Here is a 27095-nt window from a genome sequence, read left to right on the forward strand (position 1 = left end):
AAAGGCCAAGAGGTGGAGACACAGCTTGAATACTCCTTAGCCTCTCTGAGAAACTCCAAGTGGAAAATATGTTAGCAAATAATCAGTCCTATGGTAGTTTTAGTCCACCACAGTCATCATTCTGTCCAGGGATTCAAATGACGGCCACTGTTTTCCACCACTGGAAACCAGATTCCAAGTCAGTAACTGCTCAGCAAGCTGGTAATACTACAAATCAAAAATATAGTTTAGATCTAGAAATTTTAAGGTAAAGCACAGTTGTTATTAGTAATTACTCTTAGATAATAGAGATTATATTTCCATACCTACTCAGGCATACTACCATGAGTACACTCACTTCTGCCATGGTGTTAATGCCAGTTATTGGTTATTAACAGCACAAAGTTTATGCTTCTAAAGAAATATAACAATCCCACAAAATGGTTACACTTAACATTTTCTGGTAAAAACAAATGAACTAAATTTAAGTACTGGATTTTTTTTGGTATTTCATTTTCAAATTACTGATACAAATTTCCAGAGAAATAATTATACATTTTGCTCAACATCAAATAATTTCTGCAAAAAGTTGCTAAGAAAGATGCATTTTTTACTCAATTTCCAAAAATAAAGAATGGCTTTCTAACCGAAAACATTTCCAACAGAGAGGATTGCTAGCTCTCTAAAATAAACATTAAAAAGAAAGTACAAAAAATGATCCCTTGGATTTTGAACAGTCCACTTAGTTACATAAAATATTTTCTGTCTCAGTACTTTCTCGAAGTCAAAAGATAGTTCTACAAACAGTACAGACTCTTCATTTTAGTCTGTTTCCATAGCAACAGTGCTGGACTCCTTGGCTACCATAAGTTGCACCAGCTGACTGTAAAATTTCTCATTCTTCTTTATGTCTTGAGCTTGGTCTGTTCTTTACACCTAACAAATGAAATCATTTGTTATTTTAATACACAAATCACCATCCAGATGCATATATCTGAGGACCACATGTGCCTTCCTAGGGTCCCTGAGGTGCAGGTTCTCCACACAGTAAATGGCTTCCTCCCAGGTCTCCACTGCCTCTCATGCCCCTGCCACCTCTGATGCCTGATGAAAAAAAGTTATTTGGATTCATCTCCACTGGTTTCTGTGCTAAAAAACTTCAGGTCCCTTTTGTGCTCCTTAAACCATTAACCTATGTCTTTTTCTACAGCTTCTCAACTCACTCTGTGGAGGTTGGCTTCTGGAGCCTTTGGAGTAATATGCCTTTCCATGATGATTATATTGGGAATTTTGTTGAAAACTAGTAAGTGTTTCTTGGCAAGTCTATGTAATGATAAAAATATTGTTCAAATCATTTAATAATAGAAGTTTCATTCTACTAATGTGTGATAATTTGTTATTTTCTAAAGCCATACCTATTAATGAAATCTCTAATCATATTTTATAGCATTGACTAAACAAAGTATACAACCAACATTTTCTCCAGGACCCATCAAAGTAGCCCAGGAAGGTAGGTTTCATTGACTGGCCAACATTATGTCTGATAACAGATTAAGCAGACAATGTCTTGATTTTCACACATAAGAATATTGCACTTAGTAATATAAGTGTTCTGACTTAAGGATACACATGTTCCCATTCTCTATGTAAAAACAACTAAGTTACTATGGACATGTGTGTGTTAACTTTCTATTACTGCAACAAATACTGAGATAACCAACTTATTCTGGGACAAGGTTTATTTTGGCTCAAGTTTTAGAACTTTCTACTGTGATGGCTTGGCCCCGTTCCCTCTGCACCCATGGTCAGGCAACAAATCTTGGCTGAAGCATGTGGCAAAGGGCACCTGCTCACCTCGTGGCTGGAAAGCAAAAGAGAGAAAGAGGCAAAGGCCAGTGTCTCACCACCCCTTTAATCACACACCACTGATGTCTTAAATCTTGTCTAGAACTCATATCCTATGGGTGTCATCATCTCTTCATGCACCAAGATGGACCGAGCCTTTCATACATGAGACTTTAGAAGACATTTCACACTCAAGCTATTGCAGTCACCATTTATACATTTGATGAACTGAGAAAAAAACTAGCCTGAAAGATTGCTTTTTTGTCAATTTGAGCACTCATGATTCTGTAACACACAAAAACTATGATAAATATTACAGCTAATTCTTATTCTGTTTAACTTCTACTTTCTTTTTTTAATTTTTTGTCTACTTCTATGATTCAAAATGCAGTACAGAGATTTCTGTAACTATAAATCATATTTATTCACTGAAAGCTAGATCAAAGCTCAACTTTTAATCTTTTCCAAGCAGCTTGAAGTTGTCCCACCATCTTCTGTGATTGTACAGAACTTCATTTACATCTTCAGTGCCATTCATCCTGCAAAGATTTGAGTATCTGCTATGTGTTATAATTTGATTACTGTGGCTAAGAAATTTGAAGATTCTGTCACCAATAAACCACATGATCAGACTTGAAGCTAATTGCTTTATGTACCTTCACTGTTAAAAAATAAAATATTCTAATATATCAGAATTATTTCAATGTATCATTTTATGATTCAGGAAAAATGTGCTAAAGTATTTTTCTCCTAAAAATCTCTCTTTTATCTACTTAACTTCTATTTCTACTAAAGTGGCCAGTTTTGGATAACTTCCTCAAAACATGTTTTTCTAACTGTCCCCCATCCTATGCTACATGCTGTTTAGCCATACTGAATTTACCTTATAGACTTAACTAATTATTATTAAATGTATTTAAAGGCCTGGATATTATATACTGCAATTCTGAATGTATCTCCACAATGTCGTCTCTATGAGGAAAATGTCACATTGGATTTGTTCTCATTAATATTCCCTGAACTGTGGTCTACTAGTAGAGTCTCAATAAATAGCAAATAGTGTATTGATGATTAAATGGTATTGAAAACAACTATAAATCTTCGGTGTGATCAGTCACATTTTGATTTTTCCTCTTAGTATCTGACTGCTGTTCTTGCCAAGAAAAGTGGATCGGCTATCAGTGCAACTGTTACTTCATTTCTGATGAAAGGAAAACTTGGGAGGAAAGTAGCCAGCTTTGTGCTTCTCAGAACTCCAGCCTTCTCCAGCTCCAAAACAGTGATGAACTGGCACGTACTAAATGCTTATTTCCTATATTTTATTTGACCTCTAAAAAATTGATGTCTAAATAAGGTGATTACTTTGAATCAGTTTTTCAGTCAGAAATGAATGCGATCCATGAATTTCAGATTCTTTAAGACAATCATTATGGAAACGACATCAAATTCTTCAAATATTTACCCCTTAGGCATACAAATCTATTAGACACCAGGTAAAATATAAGAAACTTTGCAGGGACAATTCAAAGAAGCGGCAATATGTCATTACTTTTACTAATTTTCATCAAAGAAACGAGTGCAATTTTTAGTTCTTCTAATAGAATTTATAATTTGTTTGGTAACTATGTAGCTTTTGTGATCTTTCTGGTATAGAACTAGCAACAGATCATGTGATCACAAACATTACCCAATTCCTATGAAATTCTCCAGGGGCTTGAAGCGTTTCTGCTGAGAAGGCCATGCCCATGAAGTTCATTGTTCCCAATATTGTTCGTTGGGGGACTGATTCGGCCATTTCTCCCCCATGAGGAAGCATTTACACGAAAGTCAGTCAGCTGCCTTTATGATGTATTTTATTCTTTCAAAAAGTGAGATTTTATAGTATTTTTTCCCCCATAAAAGAATAGGCCCAATCAATGAAAAACCTAAGGCACAGCACTATAGCTTTTAAACTAGAAATGCGATCAGTCTCTGTGATGGACAGGCTGAATCATATCCTGAACACTAACTCCATTTAAAACCCTTTATTCCTAGAATATATTTAAATTTGTTTGTCTCTGCCTCCAAGCAGGTTTTCATGAACACCAATTCTAAGTTTTACTGGACTGGTCTCTCTTCTGCTAAAGAGCGTGCTGCCTGGTTGTGGGAAAATGGCTCAGCTCCCTCCCAGAATCTGTAAGTTGCTGGCCTTTTACACTTTTTCTCTTTTAGAATTTTTTTTTTCTCCTCATAAAAGTCACGCTCATGGGTTTCATAGCTTAAAAATTTCTGTGTCGGGCATAAGAATACATAAAGAACAGACACACCAGAGTAAGAATCATGGCTCCACCTAGCATATCCAAGTAAAAGGAAAGTTAGTGTACTTATGACCATATAAGAAGTCGGACTTAGGTTTTATTTTCACTTTTGTACCAACATTTAAAAGCATATATATGCTCACATACACAAGGCAATTCAGAGAAAGTACTATAGCTATCATTTTCTTTTTCTTTTTCTTCTTTGGATTTTTGAGAAAGGGTCTCACTATGTAGTTGAGACTGACCTGGAACTCACTATGTACCCAGGATGGTCTCAAACACAGCGATCCTCCTGCCTCAGCCTCCCGAGTGCTGGGATTATGGGCTTGCACCACCACGCCCGGCTTGGCAATCATTTTCTTTCAATTGTTTGGTACCAGGGATCAAACTCCGGGCCTTGCACTTGCCAGGCAGGCAGCAGTGTCTCTGAGCTGACCTAAATCCCCAGCCCCCATTTTCTTTATTCTGCTGGAGCTCAGTGTTCTGAGCATATCCCATGTTTCAAATATCCTCTGCTTTTTATATGTATGTTAGTAACATGTGAATCTCATTCTCTTTCATAAAGATGAGATTTGCAGAAGTATACAGTGGCAAATTTCTGCCCTGGCTTTCATTCATAGATTAGATCACACACTTCAGAAATAAAATGGACAATAGCAACAAAATGCAACACAAAACAAGCACAAAATCTCTGCCATGGACATTAACGATTTTTGAGAGGATAAGAATTTAGTTTTGTGTGGACTCTAAAAATCACGAAAATTCTGGTTATTGAAAGAAAAGACCCAGTTGTTTCACTCAAATATTTTAAAAAGTTCTGTCATTTAATAAAATAAGCATCCCCGAACTTGTCATTTCTTTTTTTCCATCTGTTAATATTTTCTTCTTCATTACAGACTCCCATTGCTTCCAGTTCCGAGTCCAGGGTACTGCATAGCATATAGTCCAAGAAAAGTGGCTTCTTCTGAACCCTGTGGAATCAAGATCCGTTACATCTGTAAGCAGTGGCTCATTTAAATGTTTCTTTGAGCAGAGTGGTGGACAATTCAGAACCAGGATTACTGAAAGTAGCACCTTTCCTGCTTATATTATTACTGTTATCTACTTCTGGTGTCCGAAAAACCGTCTTGTCATACAACTTTTATATATTTGAAACCATGCATTTTTAAAGTACTGGAATTTGTATACCCATACCTGAAATTAGAAAGTGTAAAGGTAAATAACTCTTTGTATTTTAAAAACTGCATATGTATGTCTAATATTAAATACGATTTTATGTGCATATTCTGGTTACCTGTCTTTGAAGAAATTTAAATAAAATTTAATTCACGCAAAATGATATATAGCCACATTGTTTCACTCTTTTTTATGAATATTCACTGGAAAGGTTTAGCTTCATTTCACTTTTCTGGAGGTAAACAATAATTTAAAGTTCTTAATTCTTTCTGGATATTCTTTTAAAGTATTTTGTTTGTTTGTTTGGTTTTTTGGTTTTTTGGTACCAGGGATTGAACTTGGGTCCTTGCTCTTGCAAGGCAGGCAAGGGAACCACTGAGCTAAATCCCCAGTCCTTTCTGGAAATTCTTGAATGAAGATGACTTAGGAAAAATGCAGTTAAGATACATGGGAAAGTTTCATTGAAGAATATCAAGTCTCTGAAGTATTTAAAGTGGACTAAGAGTTCTTGTATGCTGCAGTTTATGAAGATGTGAAATGTTTTGGTGGTGTTGTTTTCCCGATTGCAAAATTATACATTTCTAATTAAAAACTTTTTTTTTGAGACAGGGTTTCATTATGTAGTTGAGACTGACCTGGAACTCACTATGTAGCCCAGGCTGGTCTTGAACTCACAGTGATCCTCCTGCCTCAGCCTCCTGAGTGCTAGAAGTACAGTCCTGTGCCACCACACCTGGCTCTAATTAAAATTTTATAAATGCCCTACAAAACTGATTTGGGTGCTAGTTATCCCATCTCCCCCTTCTCCTTTCGTTAGGCAATTTCTTCAGTTTTTGTTGTGCTTCTTAGCACAGTTTTCTCTCTAATGATGAAGCTGACCTATTTGTATCATTTTCATATGGTACGAATCTCAACTGTTTTTAGTTAGTTGAATAATTTCTTTACTTTATTTATTTGAGACAGGGTCTTCCTATGTAAACCAAGCTGGTCTGAAACTATGTAGCCCATGCTGGCCTTGAACTTGTGATCCTTCTGCTGTAGTCTCCAGAGGGCTGGGATTATAGGCACGTACAACCACGCCAAGCTTTATTTATTTTTAAATGAAAAAATAATATCATGTATGTTTTTAATATGTATGACATTATGTTTTGAAGTACACATTGTGGAATATTTCATCTAGAATATTAAAAAAAAGCATTCCCTGAAACAGTTATCATTTTGGTGGTAAGAGTTACACATCTGTTCTCTGTTAGAGTACAATATGCAATCACTAACTCTGTAAATAGATCCCTTAGAACTTATTTATTGATCTAACTGCAATCAACTGTTTTCACTTACCTGAATCCAAATATAGGTGTACAGTGGGACTTTTTTTCACATCGCCCAATCAGGTGTCCAGAGCCTGATTTTATTTTCAGAGCATTCACTACAGTTGTGGGAACAGTGAAGAAACATAAAATATTGGTGTGGATATTATCTAATCTCAGAGAGCATGCAATGCCAAAAAAATTGTCTCTTTGATATACTGATTTCAGAAATCCAGTAGTAGAATGGTTAGATCATATTGTAGTTCCATTTCTGTTTTTCATTTCATTTTTATTAGTACATATTAATTATGCAGAATAGTGGGTTTGTTTTGACATAGTCCTACTTACATGCAACATTCTTTGGTCCTCTCTACTCCTATCCCCTTCCCCCTTTCCCCAGGGCCTTACTCCCTTCTTGTCTACTAGTCCCCCCTCTACTCTCCTACGGTCTGTGAAATTCATTTTTAGAGTCCACATATGAGAGAAATTGTTATAGTTGGTTTTGGAATCTGGCTTGTTTCACTTAACAGGATGATCTCCAGTTTCATCTATTGTCCTGAAAATGACACGATTTCATTCTCCTGTATGGTCGAGTCTGTTTCTCAGTTTGAAATGTGTGTGCTGTACAGAATTAGAATAACATGGAATAAAATGTATTCTACCAAGAAAATAAAGTGATGAGAGATTTTTAGAGAAGTATTTCATTAATTACACAATATGGAAATATAACTTCAAACAAATACTACAATTTTCTTGTCATTTACAGTTTGGACAAATGGAGACTAACCATCCAGGATTAGTCCAATGAAATGAGAGTTCTGTCCCCTAATAGTATGAGATGTTTACAGGCAATTTCAATCACCAAAGTAAAACATGCCCTTATTATCTTCCAAACATATTCTTACGGGAAACTGATTGTTATTGTTATCATCACAGTGAACTTTAAGCAGACAAGTCCCGGGGTGCCAGCGATGAGCTCCTCTGGAGGGGACAGGAAATATGTCAGGAGAGAAGGGGTAGCAGTGAGAAAGGAGGATGGGGACTGTTGCTGTTCAGGTGACAAGCGAACTCGGATGCACCGGGAAACGTAAACCTGCACCCAAACCCCCCACTGCAATCTGCCCACTGCACTTTCAGTAACATGAGGCCCCCTGAATTCTTCCTCAGACACTAGCAATTCACCAGTGTGGACATGGAATTACTCCTCTCGCTTTAAATTGGAATAATGCAGTTCCATTCAGAGCATCTAGCTTCACAAATGAAATAGGCGAGCTTGTTTCCTGCTATTTTACCCACACCCCTGAGGCTCAACTGCGGGTCTCTGAACAGCCAAGCAGAGGGAGGGGGAAAGCTCTACCTCTGCTGTGGCAGCGGTGCGAGTCCCTTCCCAGGGACTCTGCAGAGACGCTGCTGAGATTTAGTTCCACGTGGGCGATCTGCTGCTCAGGTAAGGAAATGGGAATTTTCGCTCCCTTACGTTTCCCTTGTTGCTTCTTCGGGTCCTTGGCCAGATGCAGTCCCGAACGGCCCCTCTCTTCCGTTCTGCAGCTGAGGGAGGTCGGGACGGTTCCTGAGCATTGTGCCGCAGGCGCTAAGAAGTGGTCACTGCGGGCCTGCTTCAGACTGACTGTGCTTTCGAAGAAAGGAAGACTTTCCCTAGAACAATAAACACGTGTCTCATGTTAAAAATACGGACTATTTGACTTTTGATGAAGTTATCACCGAACGTCAAAAACAATAAATTAAGATGTTCATGGAGAAGAATATTGTACAGGTAATGTCAGTTTTCCCAAGAATATTTTAATACCGTGACGAATTTTAATACTTGTATGAAAAGTTAGGCTGTATTAAAAATTATTTATCAACTTTTATAATAAATTGAAATGTAATCATAGCTTTAAAATTGAGTGCTCTAAACAAAGAATAAGAGAAGTGACATATATGAATTGTTGCACTCTTTTACCTTTTTTCTATGGTTCTCAAAACTGGTGAGGATAACTTTAGTTTGTGATCAGTTGTAATAATTCAGATTATGAAATTTAATAACTCAGACAATAGGTCTTGGAATCAGTGATAACTAGAATTAACTCTGGCTTCAAAACTGACATGTGAATTTTAAACATTCGTAAGCATCTGACAAACTAGGTGTGTTTCTAAAATGCAAATATGAATACATAAAATATAATACATATAAAACGCAACACAGAAAAAGGCTTTTAAAACTCTAAAGAAACATTAGCTATTTAAGTACTATTGCTTTGCAATTGTATATCATGAGTTAGACCATAAAAAATAAGTTGTTATACGGGGATCTCTTATCAGTGTGGTATATAATTGTTTTTGCAATATTTTTACCAACTGTTAGAATGCTATGATTCTTTTAGAGTTGTCTAGAATTTTATGAAATTTACCCAAACTTGATTTCCTTTCAATGTAACAACTAATGTTGTGTAATATAAGTATCTTAGATATTGTACTTGGCCTTCACTATTCAATAAATTTTCTTTTAAGACTCTATAATGGTTGGCCTAAATTTAAATTAGTATATTATCATTTAAAGACCCACAATGTATAGATTACACCAACCAAAATTAATAGTTCATAGGGCAGGGGATTTAACTCAGTGGTTCTGCTGCCTGTCGCACAAGGTCCCAAGTTCTATCCCTGGTACCACAAATAACAAAAAATAAAAAATAAATAGTTCATTATCATGAACTTCATGTTCAGTTATATTGATTATACATTCAAATATGTATGGATGACCTTATTTTCCACAGTCAATAATTAGAATACATTAAGAAATCTTCCAATGTATTTTTTGTTTTAGGACTTTTTCCTGAATCACTTTACTAAAGGCATCACGCTACACTTTATACTTCAGTTACACCACGGTTTTTATTCACAATCTCTCATGAACTGAGTCAAACTAGTACAGAGACAGAACAGCACTTACCTTCTGTGGTCAGAGAATCGTGCACCCTTTAGTGGCAAGGCTTGGGTACTCATAGAGTAGGTCTGCCGTAGCTGAACAAAATGAGGTGAGACTTAATGACAACACCCAGTACAAGCCAGGTGTGGTGCACTCTCAACACACAAGGCTGAAGGATACGGACTGCAGTTGAGGCCTCAGAGCAAAGCCCTGTCTCAGAAAAGAAAAGCGCAGGACAAAAGCAAAGAAAAAACAACAACAAAAGTCCAGGCAGTTCAAAGCCTGCCGTGTGCGGCTCAGAGTGAACTGAAAGTAGATTTCTCCTTAACCTGACACTCTCTGACAGGAAACTCCCACACTTGTGCTGTTTTGAAGTCAGTTCATCTTGTCGCACACCCCCAGAATATAGAAGGCGCTGGGCATTTGTGAAAGGGCAACACGGACTCGAAGTGTTTAGTTTGCTCAGGTTCAAGAGTTTCTGAAAATTGTTTACGTGTTCTGTACCGCAAGGGGCCAGAGAAGCCTCACCGTCGTTGGCATTAATTTGCTCACATCTCAGTCTCAACAACTGTCAAGCTGAGAGAGTCTCAGATTTGAAGCTTTCCTTTTAGGTGAGGTAGCCACTCAGTATTAGAATTTCATGTATGTGTCACATCCGCTGCATGTATAGCCCATGCTATCTTCCTTATTGCATCATCCACATTATGAGGAAAAAATGAAACTGACAGCATTATCAACAGATATAGAATGATGTAATGATTACTAAGTTTTCAGCTCACTTTATTTCTGGTCCAAAAGCCACCATTGCCAAACTCATATTTGCAAATTTTTAAATGAGTTCTTAAAACTCTGACATTTCAGTTTCTTTTAAAAATAAACTATTTAACTTGAAGATTTCCCCCAGGAAATTTGGATATGTGAAAAACGACTGATTATTAGGCTAGGTCAGCATGCTATAAATTAAACTATTAAATAACATATTATTCATTCACTCATCCTTCATCACAACTAATTCTGTATTTTAATAAGAATATTTAGTTGTAAATAACAAAAATCCAATTCCAAAGATGTAGGGAGAGAAAAGTAAAATTTAAAAGCGTCGCCTAGGAGGTGACATCAGTGAGTTGGGGAAATCTGAGGTCCTATTCTCATATCCTGTCACAGCAACATTGATTTTTGATCCTATCCTTTCATTAAAGGCCTTGTGGAAGCTTTGAGATTCAGGTAGGAATTTGTAGAATTCCCTTGCAGTCCACAATCAAGGAGTGATGCTTGGGGAAGATAGGCTGATGTTCAGGTAGCAGATTTGTTGAAAGCGGTTTTGTCTCCAGGCCCAGAAATGGTCTCATCTCCAATCTCATGAGTCTTTGGTCCTGCACTGAAAAAACCTGCCTCAGTGTGTGGAAGGACTCATACCCAGTAGCACCTCAGGAGAGGGGCCCATTGATCTCAGTATCAGCTACAGCTCCTGAAATAGCCCTTTAGCTTGGGCCCAGACCCTTTAGGCTTCAGTCCAAGACAAGTTGTACATCCAGAGGACCCTCTTGGGGATAGGCCCATCTGCATGCTCCAGACAGGCTTGCTGACATCTGTCCTATAGCAGATTCTGACTTGTGCCCACCACAGCTCAGTGGAAGTGTGGTTGTCAATTTAAAATGTTCATTGTGGAGAGAGTTTGGGTTCCTTGAGATGTAACCGGGTCATGCGTCCCCCCATTAATGCAGAAAGTAATGTAATTCCTATGTGGCTGAATTTGTTACCATTTGAACAAGGTTTTATAAAATGGTTCAGCTTTCTTGGTCCTCTCTTTTCTCTCCATGTGACCCTTTTCTTCTGTGTATGTGTGCAGGAGGGGCATGGGGTCCTCAACAGAAGGTGACCAGGTTCGGGCACCTTCTCATCCTCCAGAATCATAAGCTGATATAAACCACTGATTTTTGTTCATACCTATTAAGCAGACTTAGGTATTTTGTTACAGTAGCAGAAAACAGATTTAGTCACCCTGCACCTATTTTTCTCATAGATTTTTGTCCCCCCACCCCCATACCTTTCAACTCTGCTTCTCCTCCTTACCCATTAAAGGAAAAAACAAACAAACAAACTTTCCTTCTTACCTTTTTCTGTCCAGGCTACTGAGATTAGGTGGTGCCTAATCAGTGAAATGATTTAGTAGTCACCCATCCTTTCTCCAAGCACCCTTAATCCTAGCATGTGCCATGAATCAGTCACACACTATAGATATAGCCACCTCTGAAAAAGCCCACCTGTGGCTGGATGAGGCTTAGGGAGAGACACCTAGACACAAACCATAACACTCTTTGAGCCCCTTTTCCAGAATTCTGTAGTTTTCGATATATTTCCTTCATTAGGTTGATTTCTAGATATTTCATTTTTTTGGATGCTATTGTGAAAGGTGTTATTTTCCTAATTTCTCTCAGTGAGTTTGTTATTTGCATACAGGAATGTTATTGATTTTTGAGTGCTGACTTTGTATCCAGCTAAGCTACTGAATTTGCTTATTAAATCTAGAATTTTTTTGGTGAAGTTTTGCTGTCTTCTATGCAGAGTATTGTGTCATCCACAAATAATGATAATTTAACTACTTCCTTTCCTACCCTTATTTCTTTTACTTTTTTCTTTTGTCTATTTGATGAGAAGTACATTTAATCCAAAAACATTTACAGATTTAAAGGATGGAAAATAATAATCATGCAAGGAAATTCAAGAAAAAGCATGAGTAGCTATCCTATTTTCAGACTTAATGGACTTCAAGCCAAAACTGATCAGAAAAGGCAAACAAAAGTTACTATATATTGGGTAAGGGAAGAGTTCAGCAGAAGGAAATAACAAATATAAGCCTATTTGCATCAAATACCAGTGTGCTCAAACATAAACACTACTAGGCATATAAGATCAGATAAATATAAACACAATTATACTAGATATCCTCTACCAGCCATAGTCTGCCAAAAAAAAAAGAGGTAGACTAACTACACAAAGATCAACAACAAAATTACCAGAGATGAACCAAATCCTTGGACAAATAGACAATAAATATCTACAGAGTGTTCCACCGCATAATAATAGAATATACATTCTTCTCATCAGCACAAGGAACTTTCTCTGAAATTGAACACATGTTGCCTTTGAATCCTACGTAAGTAAATACGAAAGAATCAAAATTATCACATGCATATTATCAGATCACAGTGCAATGAAACTCGAAATCAAAGGCAAAAGCAACCACAAAAAATATTCAAGCGCATGCAAAATTTTAAAAGACCCTATTAAATAATCAGTGTGTCACAGGAAAAATAAAGGAAGAAATTAGACAATTTGTAGGAATAAACAACAATGTCACCACAACATACCAAAAATTATTGGACACAATAAAAGTGAATAAGAGCAAAGTTTATAACTCTGAATACCCACATCATAAAAAGCAGTGTGTATCCAAATAAACAGCCTAATGATGCCCCTCACAAGTCTATAAAAACAAGAACAATCCAACTCCAAAGCTAATATAAGGAAGAAAATCATAAACAGCAGAGGAGAAATTAATGAAATTAAGACTAAAATAATTAATGAATTAAGGAGCTAGGGTGTTTTTGTTTTTTTAGAATAGAAAATTTATTGAGAAAAAGCTTTTGTTTGAGACAGAAGGGGGACTGGAAAGTGGGTTGCCCACTCACCCAACTTCTCAAAAGTGTTTTATGGGACAAAGTGATGAAGTGAGGTAGGTTCAAAGTGGGACAAAACTGTACTTAACTAGTAAGATTACAAGTACCATTGCTTAGGTAATATTGATCCAATGAGAAGTCACAGGTGGACAAAACTATAAACAACCAATAAGATTATGAAAGTATAGTTGCTTAGGTAATATTAATTAAATGGGGATCCAATGGGGAAACAAGTCCCGTAGCAAAAGTACAAGGAATAAGAAATGATTTTTGGTAAGAATTGGGTCAGGAATCTTTCTTGGAAGATCTTTGTCCTCCACCCAGGTGAGTGATACATATTTAGAATATCAATCATTGCTATTTATCCTACATGGGTGTGGTAGTTTCCTCTCCTTTTACAATTCTGGCCTTCAGTGAATGTGTCTTGATTGTCCTTCCTGTTGGCTCCTTGAGAGTGGCCCTGTCTAACTGCCTACAAGATATTTAATTAACTTACCTCTCTGCAATATTCCCCCCTCTGAAGAAGTACCCCTAACTGCTGTGAGGGGGCAAAGGGCAGAGACCCTTCTGGCTTCTTTCAGCTGAAGAGGGTCAGCAGTCAGTTACTCTACAGAGGGTCTATCTAAAGGCCCTCGATAGATGCCAGGCATTGTCATCTTGGACAGGCTTATAGCTTGGAGTCTGGAGGAGACACAGCCAAAGAAACAGTTAAGAATACATTGGCCAGCCAGGGATTTGGCTCAGTGGTTCTGCTGCCTGCCTCGCAAATGCAAGGTCCTGAGTTCAATCCCTGGTGCCAAATAAATAAGTAAAACAAAACTATATGTATTTTAAGGAGGGTGTGGTGGCACATGCCTGTAATCCCAGCATTTGGGAGGCTGACGCAGGAAGATCGCTGTGAATTTGAGACCAGCCTGGGCTACATAGTGAGTTCCAGTTCAGTCTCAACTACATAGTGAAACCCTGACTCAAAAAAACAAAAGAAAACATTGGCCAAATTATAAATTCAGCAGGATTGCAATGAATATAACCAACAAGTGTTTCCACCAGGGGGAACTAGTAATAGCCTCCCACAAAGAGGGTAAGGAGAAGGTCCATGGGACTTTAGAGTCCAAAATGGAAGTCATTGTGTAGTTTGAGCTGGGATTTTTTTTGTTTGGTTTTGTTGTTTTTTCAGTACTTGGGATTGTCAGGTAAAAAAGGCCGAAAACCAAGACCAGACCAGAACCACTACAAATCTTTATTGCAGAGACAATCTGCCAGGCCATCTCCCATCAAAGGAGAGGGAGCAATATGGCTGGGACAGGGAGTGTCTTTTATAGGGTCTGGGCACGTTTTACAGAAGCTGAGGTGGGGTTGAGTGAGGTAGTGGCTAGGGATTGGAAGAACATGTGATGCTACTAGGAGGGGCTTGTGACATCACTGGTGGCTTGTGTCATCACTAGTCGCCAGGAGGTAGCGAGTAAGGTCACTCACCTGACGGGAAAAGAGGCATGATGAGAAAAAGGCTGTCCTTTAGGGGGAGAAGCCATATTTTTTAGGTGAGAAGCAGAGAGTTATGGGAAGGGAAAGGCTATTCTTTTTATGTAGCAGCCCTACAGGAATCGAACTCAGGACCTTGCACTTGCTAAAGAGCTGGTTTTTTTGCAAAAATAAACAAAATAGAAAAAAAAACTTTAGGCAATATTACCAATAAAAGCAGAGAAAAGACACAAATCAATACAATTGGAAATGCAAAAGGTTTAATAAAAATGAACACTGCCAAGAACTTACCAGTAATGGAGACTTTATTGATAACAACCCAAAACTGGAAATATATGAAATGTTCAAAGGCAAATCATTTTTTAAAATGGCATTATACCTATACAGTGGAATAGCATCTTGTATCAAAAGAATGAATTATTGATCCAAGAAAAAGCATGGGTTAATTTCAGAAACATGATCACCAAAAAAGCCAGATACAGAAGAGTGCATGACACGTGAAAATCAGCAATAGGCAAAACTAGTATATAGTGAAAGGAAGCCTGTCACTGCTTGCATACAGCCTGATGTGCGATGAGGGATGAGAAGGAATGCTGAGGTGTCTTGGAGGTGTCCTAGGTAGCATTTTGATGTGGATAGGTGGTGTCTGAATTTGTTAAACCCTCTACTTCTCATGTCTTCCAGTGGATACACTTCCTTATAGGCACAGTATAACGCAGCAAAGTTTAGTTTTAAAATGGTAGAGTCAAGAAAAACCAAGGATCGAAGAACTGTTCCAGACGAAATAATGCAAAAGGACACCGGAACTAAACAGGCTGTATGTTTCCTCTCATGGCGGAAAAGATCTACTGGTGATAATGTTGGGATGATAGAACGTGGATTATAGATTAAATCATAGCACTGTATTAACACCAAATTTTCTAATTTTGATCATTGTAGCAAAATAGGCATAACTGTTAACTATGGATAAGGAAATGTGGGAGTTCCTTGCATACACTTGCAATTTTTCGGTAATTTGAAATCACATTTTATAGAAATATAAAAATGTTTGAAAATCAAGGTAAGGTTCCATGTGAAAAAACACACAATTATATCCCAGATGTTTGCTCGTTTGTCTTTGGTTTTGGTTCTACAGATTTAAAACAGGAGCTTTGTACTAAGCTACATCACCTGTCCTTTCTCATTCTTTGAGGCAGGCGCACTAAACTGCCCAGCATGGGCTCAAACTTGATTACAGGTGCTCACCACCATGCCTACCTATTGCAGTTCTTAACTGTGCTACTGAAACCACAAGTTATCAAAAGGATTACTTTATGGATAAGGAAAAGATGCAGACTTTTAATCAGGGTTCTTTAATTGGTCCTGGGTGTGGTTTGGGAATAGAAAGAGAGTAATTCCTCCAGATGATTAAAGCAAAGGACAACTGATTCCCAAAGACAACTCTCCTCTCTCCTCCAAAGAAAACAATGGCTTCTGGCCTCTAAATCATGTTCCAAAAGAACATTTTCTTCTCTATCAGGCTCAGCTCTCTCTGTTTCTGTAATGAACTAAAAAATGCAGAAGTCAAAAATATTTATTTGTAAGTAATAAAAAATTGTTACAGAAAACAAAGCAAAATGACAACATCCCATGTTTACCTTTTCTCCTCACTGCACAGTGACGCAGGGAAAGTATCATTCATTCTCTTTTCACAGATACAATTGTAGGTCTTACTGCAAGCAATATTTGATATTCCTGTTGCACTTAAGCATGCACATTTTCCTTTCCTAAAAGACGGAAGCATGACAGCAACATTAGTGTAGAACAGAAAACATGAGGGCGACTGTATAATTCTGAAGCTTGCAGGCACACAAATAGTGATTTTTAAAAAATACTCTACTGCTTAATTATACAGAGTATGAAAATATAACCAAAAATTACTAAAGATTTTCTTTTGTTTTTAGCCCATTAATAGAAGCATGGCCTCTTTTTTTTTTTTTTTTTTTTTTTTTTTTTTTGTATCAGGGATCAAACTTGGGTCCTTGCACTTGCAAGGCAGGCAGCGGAACCACTGAGCTAAATCCCCAGCCCAAAGCATGGCCTCTTGATCACACACCTACAATACCCATTTTATTATAAACTGGCAATTTTTTATCAGCAGACAAAAATAATTAACAATATTGTCATACAACTATGATACGCCAAGCCTACTTTCCTAGTTTTTTATAAAAATAAGAGATTAAAAAGAAGAAACAAATGTTTGCCACATAAATAACCAGATATCATATGCCTATATTTTAAATAGAAAAGGGAGAATTAGATTACAGCACCAGATGAAAGGGGTTGCTTGATGTTTTTGATTGTTTTGCTTCTATTCCTGCCCCCTAGGCAACAGTTAGGAAAAGGGATATATCTGCAGCACAATTCACAAAGGAACTGTCTTGGACCTTGGGTTTAAGCAGAAGAGAAGAATTCAAAATGAAAGCATCTTTTACGTAATTTGCTATAGGAAGAAACACTAGTAACCCACAAAACTTGTTGTGTATAGGTTCAGTAAGTAAAGCCAATGTGTGATAAACATAGACAAAAAGAAAGAAATGACCAGGTAGAGGCTAACTGTACACAAAAACACATGAAGCATAGAGTTGATATTAATAACTGCACGACACTTCTCTTCCTTTTTAAACTATGCTTCCTCAAGCACCGTCTACTCCTCCTTTCTGTCCTAATGACTTCCGCTTTCCCAATGACCTCCGCTGGAAGCTGGGATTCGCTGTGAGAGGCGAGAGAGGGCAAATTCCTCACAATCACAATCCTGCACTGACTTAGACCTGAAAGCACTCAGGAAACTCACATTCCGGGAGACGCGCCGCTCTCCGTCCACTTCCACCCATTTTCCCCGGTATCAAATGACAGCCAGATCCAGTAAGAACTTCCACCAAGCTGGAGTCGAAGGAAGTCCTGTAAAGGAAACCAAGTGCACCGTGACGCAAAACGCTCATCTGCTGGGTGACAGGAAGGAGACAGGCAGAGGAGCCGCTCCTCCCACAGCCAGAGCTGCTGTCCTCGTTCTGCTCCCTCCGGCCCTGTATTTCCATTTTCCCAAGGCATTTCCACCTTTACATTATTTATTCATGCTACAAATGGATATCAGTTTGATAAGTATTTAAAAATAGAGAAAAATGAAAAACCTAAGTGTCGTGTAATTGGAGATTTGTTAAGTAATTTTGGACAACTCCATGACACTATTCAAATTTATGCTCCAGAAGAATACTGAAGGATGTGGAAGAAATCACCACATAACCTTAGGTGAAAGAAATAATCTTCAAAAAAATGTATTAAAACATAAAGTATATATGAAGAGGATGTACATGAAAGGTTCGGATTCCTACGAGAAAGCTCTTCTGCAGTCTTGTAATTGGAAAGGGCAAAGGGGAGAGGAGACGACCAGAAGCATTCGCTGCCTTTGAAATGTGATATATCACGGTGACACAGCACACGACATCTGATTAAATGACTGAATATGTTTTTAAATGTAGGTTTGAACTGATATTTTACTGTATCAGGCAGAAAACTATGGAATGACTTGATATTAGGAATTCATTTATGTTTTGATTTTAAATATTTATTAAATTTGCATATAAAGTTTGGGGTTTTCCTAAATGATATAGGTTTCTGACTAATCTTTCATCTCTCTATAAAAACACATGATGTGTATGTGGATAACTTTCCTTGGTAGTCAATTAGAAAGACAGTTTCAATATCACTGCCAGTATATTTTCTATTTTATAATTATCTTCAAAGATATACATCTTTAAGAACCAGGGATTAAACTCAGTGGTTCCACCACCTGCCTTGCAAAAGCAAGGTCCCAAGTTCGAAGCCTGGTTTAAAAAACAAAAAGAAAAATATATATATATACATCTTTATATATCAGAATATTGATCAAGTAAATGTTATCTATATGGTCAATGCAATGAAAATCACCATAATACTAATTGGCTAATACATTTATAGTCATCATTATCATCTCTGTTTTTCACATAGACCAGAGGCATTAACTAATTTACCTAAGGGCGTCCACCCACTATGTGGTAAAGGTGCCTGGGCTCCTAATGGTAACACCTAGATTATGTTTGGTCGCCCCTCTATGGGACAAATAACTGTCAGATCCATTTCACCAAAGGGCTCAGTTTCATCCTGGGAAAGCACACTGCTCTGGGAGGCGCAGTCACAGACGCCTTGGGAAGGGCAGTGATAGAAAAGACCCACACTACTTCCTATGTAACTGTACCTGCCACAGCAGGACACTCTTGAGCATTTAGTGAGTAGCAGGACCAACGCCTCTTAGCAGGTAGGTGACCCTTGGGAGGCTCCTAACTTACTATTTTGGCCCACGTAACCGACATGACACAAAGCACAGCTGAAGGTCCTCATTATCTTAGACCCAAGGGTGAGGGGCAAAGTCCAAGAGAGTAAAAGTGAACATAAGAGTCTGTATTACCAGTTCATCTTTATCTTCTATCGTCACAAAGGATAATCTGTAATTCTGACAAGTTTGCTTACAGCTGTTCCAATCTTTACTGTCCATGATAAAGTAATAACATTTTACTCCATAACAGGTCAAGTGGCCTTCACAAATTTTACCTGCAACATATCAAAATCATTAAACTTCTTGTTATTCAGTATTCTGAAAATCAGAGAAATGTATTTATCAGCATTCTACAACTAAATAAAAGTCTCATAGCTCAGTAATGATGATACAAAGTTCATCAAGATTCTGGAGTGTCAACGTATATCTCCACTCCCATGTTCAGTGTAGCGATATTTGTAATAGGCAAGGCATGGAAACAACCTAAATATATATGAGGGGTTAAAGGATACATACAATTTTTATACATACAAGGAATATTATTCAGCCTTTAAAAAGACAAAGTGTGCCATTTGAGACAACATGTGTACCCTTGGAGGATATTGTGCTCAGTGAAATACAGCAATCGTTAGAAAGAAAGAACCTCTTTAGGAGTCCACACCTACAATGTATCTAAATTAGTGAACTGTTGGGAGCCAATCAGACTCCTGAATACCTGAGGCAGGATAACAAGGAAGAGAGAAACAATATTCAATATACAAGAGGAGAGGGGGAGTAGTCCATCTCTACTGGACAGGCTTCCAATAACTCCACAGTGGAACCACTTCTATGAGTCAGCGTGGAGCATGGGGGAGGGGTGGTGTGCTCTTTGAGGAACAGAGACTGCAGTAAGGTTAGGATAGCCAGATAGGGACCAACTTTAGCATCTCAAAGGGAGCAAGTCAAAGTCCTTGCCCACACCAGGTTGCCTGCATGCTGTATTGTCGCCAGTAGTTGTTATCTTGTCTGAGAAGTGCTGTGATCAGGGCTTTCCAACACAGCCACGACGTCGAGGGTATTTTGCACAGCTTCTCTGTTTCTGAGACAAGTTAAGGCCAACCTTGGGACTGTGGGGCCTGTAACCTGGCCCCTCAACAATCTATACATTATCATGGCTGGTCCCCAACAGTGAAACTCATAGAAGCAGAGCCTGAAATGGTGATTGGCCCGTGTAGGTAAGAGGATAAAAAGAGGAAATGTTGCTCTGTGTGTAAATCCTCTGTAGTGCAAGATGAATAAATTCCATTGATCTGCTCTAGATAACAGTGCCTGCAGTTTACAACACTGTATTCTCTGCTAAAAACTTTAAGAGGGTTTATTCAGGTTAAATGTTCTCACTTCAAGAGAAATAAAAGACATGAAAAGACATTTGAAGGTGACAGATGTGTCTCTTACCCTAACTGTAGTGATGAATTCATGGGCACATGTATTTGTCTAAATTTATCAAACAGAATACATTAAATATGTGCAGGGTTTTTGTAGCAATAATAATTTGATAGTTGTTCTACAATTATTAAATTATTTAAAAAATAATCTGGAATATTCTCTAAGTAGAAGAAAATGTTTGGAATTTTAAAAATTCTATTTATTTTATAATATACCAAATCTTGAAATATTATTTATTCTTTATTAGCAGAAACAATGAATTTCTACTACCATACCAAAGTGAGACTAAATAGCATGGCAAACACTTTCTTAAATATTCTTTAGTATTTAATAAATTCTTAAATATTAAATATTATTAAAATAATATTCTTAAATATTAAATATTCAATACATTCTTAAATATTTAATAAATTTTTATTAATAAGATCAATAAAAGATCAAAATAACCAGGCCATTACTAAAAAAAATGTTTAATGAATGAAATTTAACATTTTATCTCTCAGGTGTTTTTACTGGCATCTACTGGTGACCCCTACAATAGGTTCCAGTCTCCTGCCCAGTGTATGATGCAGGGTTGAAGAAAGACTTAAAGACAGAATTAAAGACACAGAGAAATGGGGAGCCAGGATGGCCAGTGCTGAGCAACCAGTAAAGGCCCTGGTCATTCCAAGCCACTGATTTTTGTTGGTAATCAAATTGGGCTAAAGGGGAACTATATGTGAGGACTATCAGTTGTGCAGTTGCTGTGGATACTAATGCAGGCAGGGCTTGTAAAGGAAAAGACAAAGCATCCTCAAATTAGGAACAGAATAGAAAAAATATAGGGCTGTAATGAGAATATTGTCCTTCTAGTTAAGGAAGTTTTAGTGATGGGAATGGAATTTGGGTGCGAGTTACTCTGACCTCGGCTACTCTGTTATTTTATATCAAGCCCCACAGCTTCACAGACCATTTCTCTGGCCTCTTCTGTGGCCATTAGCAGGAAGAGTATGCTAACCTACAAGCTATCATAGTGCTTATGAGGCGCTTCTATGAGTCATGTAAGCTTCTGTCTCTCACTTCTTAAAATGAGCCAACTGAGGGGTTAACTGCACTGCTTGCAGCCTGCTTTGGGCACAATCAGTAAGGTGCTGTGCCACTGATATCATCACATACAGTTACACAAACACCAACACTATAGTTAATCTTGCAGATGTACTGCAGATCCAACATCTAATCAAAGCAGAATGAAAGCACAAACAGTATTCAAATGAAAACCGTTGAGCCCATGTTAAAGTAAATATGTTTTGAATGGTGATGTCCATGTTCTGTGTCCGCAACAAACAGAATTCTCTAATTTTCCCACAAGAACAGAATGATCTACATTTACAGGGGAGATGGTATCTGATTTTATCTTCTGGAACTGGAGTAATAGCACAACAGGGGCTCTACCACTCCAAATATGACTTCTAGGACACCCACCCTAGAAGCAAACCATACATCTAGCTCATATCTATAAGGTAAAAATGAAAAGTTCTCCTCTAAATCCAGGGATCAATAGTATAATAGTCTGTTTATTGGACTTCAGGGCTTCTGCACAAGAAAAAAATAATGCAACCTTTTATTAAGAATTTCTACCATACATACCTGAATTTTGCAAAAGTTTTGAAAAGATCTTATTTTTCTTATGACATCTGCTTTTTGAAAGTGATTCCAGCTCCACTTTTTGCCAGTGTGTTTTACTTTTAAGAACGTCATATTCTAAAGTCTTATTTGTCAAAAGTTCCTTTAAAGTACTAGCATTTTGTGTGATGTTGAACTCTTGTCTAAGATTTGCTAGAATTTCTTGCTGTTGTTGCTTTTCTTGAATACACTGAAAAACTAAAATTAAGAGCACAGACATGGTACAAAAAGTACATTAAATAAATATTGAAATTAAAAGAAAAAGCCTCACAAAAACAATTAATTTACATCATTACTTTAATCAGGAATTGGACATTTAGGAAGTAACATCTCCTTTATCTGACCATAGGAATAGAAATATCTCATTTCTTTCTCATTGCTAGAAATTTAAGTGTAAATTTTTTTTAAAGAATAAGACTTTTGAGTAAAATTAGGATAGTACACTTTACCTTTCAGGTTAGTTTATTTATAATAGTTAGTGCATCATTTACAAATAGATACCAAAGTAAAAATCAGTCAGTTAACACTTCGAAACAGATCTTCTGAGTATGAAAGTCAGGACTACTAACCATGGGCATGGTATCAGTATTAGTGGAGTGGGTGAAATATCCACGGAGAAAAGAGAGCAATAACCAGATGGGTGATTTATCTATCGTAGACTATCAGTGATTTTTCTCTAAAATGTGTAAGAATTCAAATAAAAGATTAATTTTAATCTCAAAATCATGTAAAAATCTACGTGCACATTCATTTTTCTTTATAAATCATTGCCTCATATATACGTAGAAAAAAAATCAAGAGGAAACCATCATTTCTCAAACAACAGTTTCTCAAACAGCAATGACCTGACGAGAATAACTCTACCTTCTGTACCAGAAGGAAAGTGACATGTGTGAGGTAGCGTGAGACTGCTCAGCACAGCCTCAGTCAATGGAAAAGATAATAAAAGAAAAGTGAGATTGACACATCCAGGGAAAAAGATCTCCAGCAGGGTCCAGAGGCACCAGGGACAGAACACGAGCACAACCAGGAAATGATGGTGGAGCACGGTTCCCATCTACACAGTCAGTGTCTAACGCTGTTATTCAGATGGAAAAGAAGGACTTCATTCAGTTTTTGTCACGAGCTCTAGAGCTGCCATCCACAGAAGTACACGGAATTCCCACAAATGGCCCCCAAATCACAGGTTGGTGAAAAGAGACAGAAAAATGCCTACAGCGTGATTCCATTCACAAAAAAGTTCAACAACAGGTGAACCTGATTTACAATAGCAAACAAGGACCACAGTGGAGGGAGGAACAGGGCTGATGTGATCCCACACAGGGCCAGGGCAGCTGGGCTCCGTGAACTGCTATTTTGTGGTATGACTTGAATTCTCTCTGTTCACTCACTTTCTGAACAACCTAAGAATTATGACACGAATTAGGTTTTTTATGTATGGTACAATTGAATAGGAAAGTTTATTTCAGAAAAAAAAAAACCTTTAGGTAGGCATGACTTTTCATCAAAAGCAAGAACTGTAAATAATAAAAGGTACATTAGCAATAGACAAAATATTATAAACAATGAGGTAATATACACTTATAAATAAATAAAACTATATATAATAATATGGATGCATTCTTCAAATATAATACTGATTAGAAAAAAGATTAATCAGCATGAAACACTTAAAACATTAACATTTTCTCCTCATTGTCTGTATTAAGCAGATTAGAATCATATAAATTTAGGGCAGCAAAATGTGCTTCCAAGTTTTTTTATTTTTCCCCCAAACTAACAGAATACCAACTGTTAGAATATGTGAAGCACTCTCTTGGACATTGATCACAAGAATATGTTGAAGAAAGTTTATGGCTTTCTAGCCTGAAGCCACGTGAATTTTTAAATATGAAAATGAATTTACATGTTTGCAGACATCAAACATACAACATGTGACCAAACTACATCAGGACTCATTGCAACAAAAGCCACGCAGTCATTAAACTATCTCACAATATTGCCCCTCTGCAAGTCCTCTTTCTTGAGTGTCCTTAATTGCAGGGGCTGCCTGGATTTCCTGAATTGCTTTAAAATATTAACCTTTCCTGATGACTCTGACTTTGGGAAAGAGCTAGAACTTGCTTGGTGTCATATCCAGTAAGTAACCAGGGTAACATAACATTCTTGTTTAACAGAAATTGTCATAAATATTTTGAATTGATTCTGGACATCAGTGAATCCCACAAAAGGCATGAAGAGGACTTGTAGATCTGTTTCAGAAAGTGGGAAGAATGGTGGAGTTGAATTAATGGTAGCATGTCTTTTTCTGCAACACAAGTTTTATTTAAACGCACTATTTTTTTATGATTGCACCTCAGTATATACAAATCTATGCACTCCCACTGGCTGCACATACAAAGCATCGACGCAATAGAGACCAGTTCAGGAAAGGAGCAGCCTCTGGTCCCTTAATTCATGTGCTCACAATTTAATAAGAACTCACCCTACAAGTGTCTTTAAAATCACTGAGCAAAACCTCTTCTCTAGAACAACACCTTGGCCTCTCATATTATTAGAACTGGCACAAACCTTGTCATGTCAACTGGGTATTCCTTCTATTGTTCACTGGAAAGGAATGTCCTCCTGCTTTGTTTGTGAGCTTCTGAAGCTCATGTTTTTAGTTTGCTTTCACTGAAGGAAATCTAGTACAATTTTGAATGACTTCTGCTAGAAAGAAAATACATTCTGTGCAAACATCAGAACTTTGAGAATCACCATGCATCTTTTCGACTTTTTTATCAAGGAAAAATTGTGGTGCTCCTATATAACTGCAGAAGGAAATTTTAAAGAAATTTTTGTAAAGTTATTTTCTATGTAATTAGATTAACTTTAGTTTCATTTAAATATATCCTATTGAGAGTTAGAACACTGTAGAATGAACTTGATTTTACCAAGAAAAATTAATAAAGTAATAAAAGAGTTTGGGAAGAGTATTTCACTGGATGCTTGCTGTCCAAAGTCACTATCAGTCACAGAATAATACTTTACATTACAACTTTCAAAGATTAGTTTGCATTAGTTAATGAGATTTTTCAGCCTCCTAAAGCATGTATTTGATTATGAAATTAGGATACATATATGCAAATTATAAAAGTACAAGCTAAAACCTTTCAGTTTTACATTTTTGACAATTTCAGACTAACAATTCCACATCTCCTCCATTTAAAATGAGAGCTGATGATTTGAAGTATTTCAAGGCATTTTCTATCATGAATGTAGGACACCCCTTTATAGGCTCAAAAATATACATACACAGAAAAACAGAGACCGTGGCTGCCAGCAAGAAGGCTTTCGAGATGAGGAAGACGGTTCCCAGGAGCGCAGCGAAGGGCGTCTCGGAGGGCGATAGATAACCTGCAAGGACAGATGGGGTGGGATGACAGAGCAGGATGGGGACAGCTGTTCAGAAGGCGGACACACAGGGAGCCCAGGGGACAGGAAATCACACAGGTAATGCTGGGTCCCAGACTGGAATCTTCACCTCTGCCCTTGCTCCCTGACCGTTCAGTCAAGGATGAGAATTGTCCCAAACAACATTACCGTCATATTTTAAAGACTTTTATAGCCCGAGTCAGAGTGCCGGTCCTCACGGAGGAAAAACACGTGAATTTGTACCCCGCTTTTTACCCACAGCTGGGTGCCCCAGCTCCACGTGGATCATTCACCAAGCATCATTACATGTTTTACCTTCCCAGACGTGGTCACTGCCGTGCCCTGGACGCCTCTGTGAAGCACTGTGGCTTTGTAAATTCAACAGCCGGGGGGGTTTCTCCTGCTCATTTGTTGAAACAGAAGTCTTAGTGCTCGAAAATTTCCTTGGCGGCCTCTTTGGGACTTTGACAGGATTCAGTTCTGAGTAGATCATTCTTTGCTCACTCATCTCTGCCGCTGAGAGAGGCCAGGGACGGTGCTATGACTATTGTGCCTCCGAAGTTAACAAATAGTATGTATAAATTTATTAAAAATAAACTACTTTTGGTTAAGTAAAGATCTGCCCAATTATATCTGGTCTTCATCATTCAAAGAAAATTTTAATAGCCTCTAATGTCTGGGCTAAATATAAATTAGTATATTAATATACTAATTAATATAAATTAGTATATTAAATATAAATTAGTCTCTGCATGATGCAGAGACTCACAGCATACTGATTCTAATATCCAAAATTCATAGTACATTTTCAACATGTTTGTGGGTTTCATTTTAAATTCCACTGATTCACAAAATGAACTGTGCATGGGTGCACGTGAGTAGTTCTCAACAGGCAACAATCAGGACATTGAGACAGCAACCAATGTGATTCTTGTTTTAGGATCTTTGCTTGAATTATTTAAGCGAGCACATCAGCGTTCTACTCTGATTCTATTCTGCATGACTTGTACTCAGTTCCATCACACAAAGCCTTTGCCGACCCTCAGTGACTGAGCTGGACCGGCACAGAGACGGGGAGGAAGGGCACCTACCTCCTGTGGGGAGAGTCACACGAAAGCCCTGGTCACTCATGAGCAGGCCTGCCACAGACGAGCGAAACAAGGAGCAACCCAGACGCAGAACTTCAGATCAAGAGCAAACAATATCCACGACCTTCCCAGCCTCCTCTGTGAGGCTCAGAGTGAGACAAGAGCAGAAAAAGAAGACTTCTTATCAACGTGTCACTTAAAGTTAACAGGAAACTCTCACACCTGGGCTATTTTGAAATAATTTTATCTCATCACACGTCACCCAACGACAGGACACTCTGGGCTCTTCTTAAAGGGACAGTGTGGACTTCTATGTTGTCACTTTGCTTGTCCATTTCTAAGTCTCAAAAAATCATTGACACGTTTTTTAAAATATGGGGTGGACAGATGCCTGAACACAGGAGCAGCTAAACTGCTTCTGTTACAGTCACAGGCATTGTATTGCTAAAGGAATCTCACC

General features: G+C 37.7%; 1 protein-coding gene across 2 annotated transcripts; it reads right to left on the reverse strand.

Moving 5' to 3' along the window:
* Positions 1–4575: 4575 nt before the first annotated feature.
* Positions 4576–26825, reverse strand: LOC104875844 (killer cell lectin-like receptor 5). Of its 2 annotated transcripts, none has more exons than XM_010643573.2 (10): positions 26639–26825; positions 25863–26063; positions 25428–25529; positions 22098–22331; positions 19179–19321; positions 17529–17635; positions 16333–16461; positions 8082–8260; positions 6636–6723; positions 4576–5092 (listed from the first exon to the last, which is right to left on the reverse strand). In XM_010643573.2, exons 1-10 carry the CDS (start codon positions 26676–26678, stop codon positions 4942–4944), a joined length of 1374 nt encoding a protein of 457 aa, XP_010641875.1. In that variant the 5' UTR covers positions 26679–26825; the 3' UTR covers positions 4576–4941. The 2 variants fall into 2 exon arrangements, with proteins under 2 accessions (XP_010641875.1, XP_010641874.1); XM_010643572.2 differs by having other exon boundaries at positions 7962–8260.
* Positions 26826–27095: the final 270 nt, after the last annotated feature.

Source organism: Fukomys damarensis, unplaced genomic scaffold (genome assembly GCF_012274545.1).
Source record: "Fukomys damarensis isolate Sample0158 unplaced genomic scaffold, DMR_v1.0_HiC HiC_scaffold_19, whole genome shotgun sequence".
NCBI classification, from domain to species: domain Eukaryota; kingdom Metazoa; phylum Chordata; class Mammalia; order Rodentia; family Bathyergidae; genus Fukomys; species Fukomys damarensis.

Bases quoted from the DNA above. Each gene is read 5' to 3' on its own strand.
- LOC104875844 (XM_010643572.2), bottom strand. From the start codon at position 26,678: ATGAGTGACCAGGGCTTTCGTGTGACTCTCCCCACAGGAG. The intron at 22,332-25,427 runs GTATGTATATTT...TCTTAATTTTAG, and splicing joins CACGGTCTCTGTTTTTCTGT to TTTTTCAGTGTATTCAAGAA. The intron at 5,093-6,635 runs GTAAGTGAAAAC...TTGATTCCACAG, and splicing joins ACACCTATATTTGGATTCAG to GGTTCAGAAGAAGCCACTTT.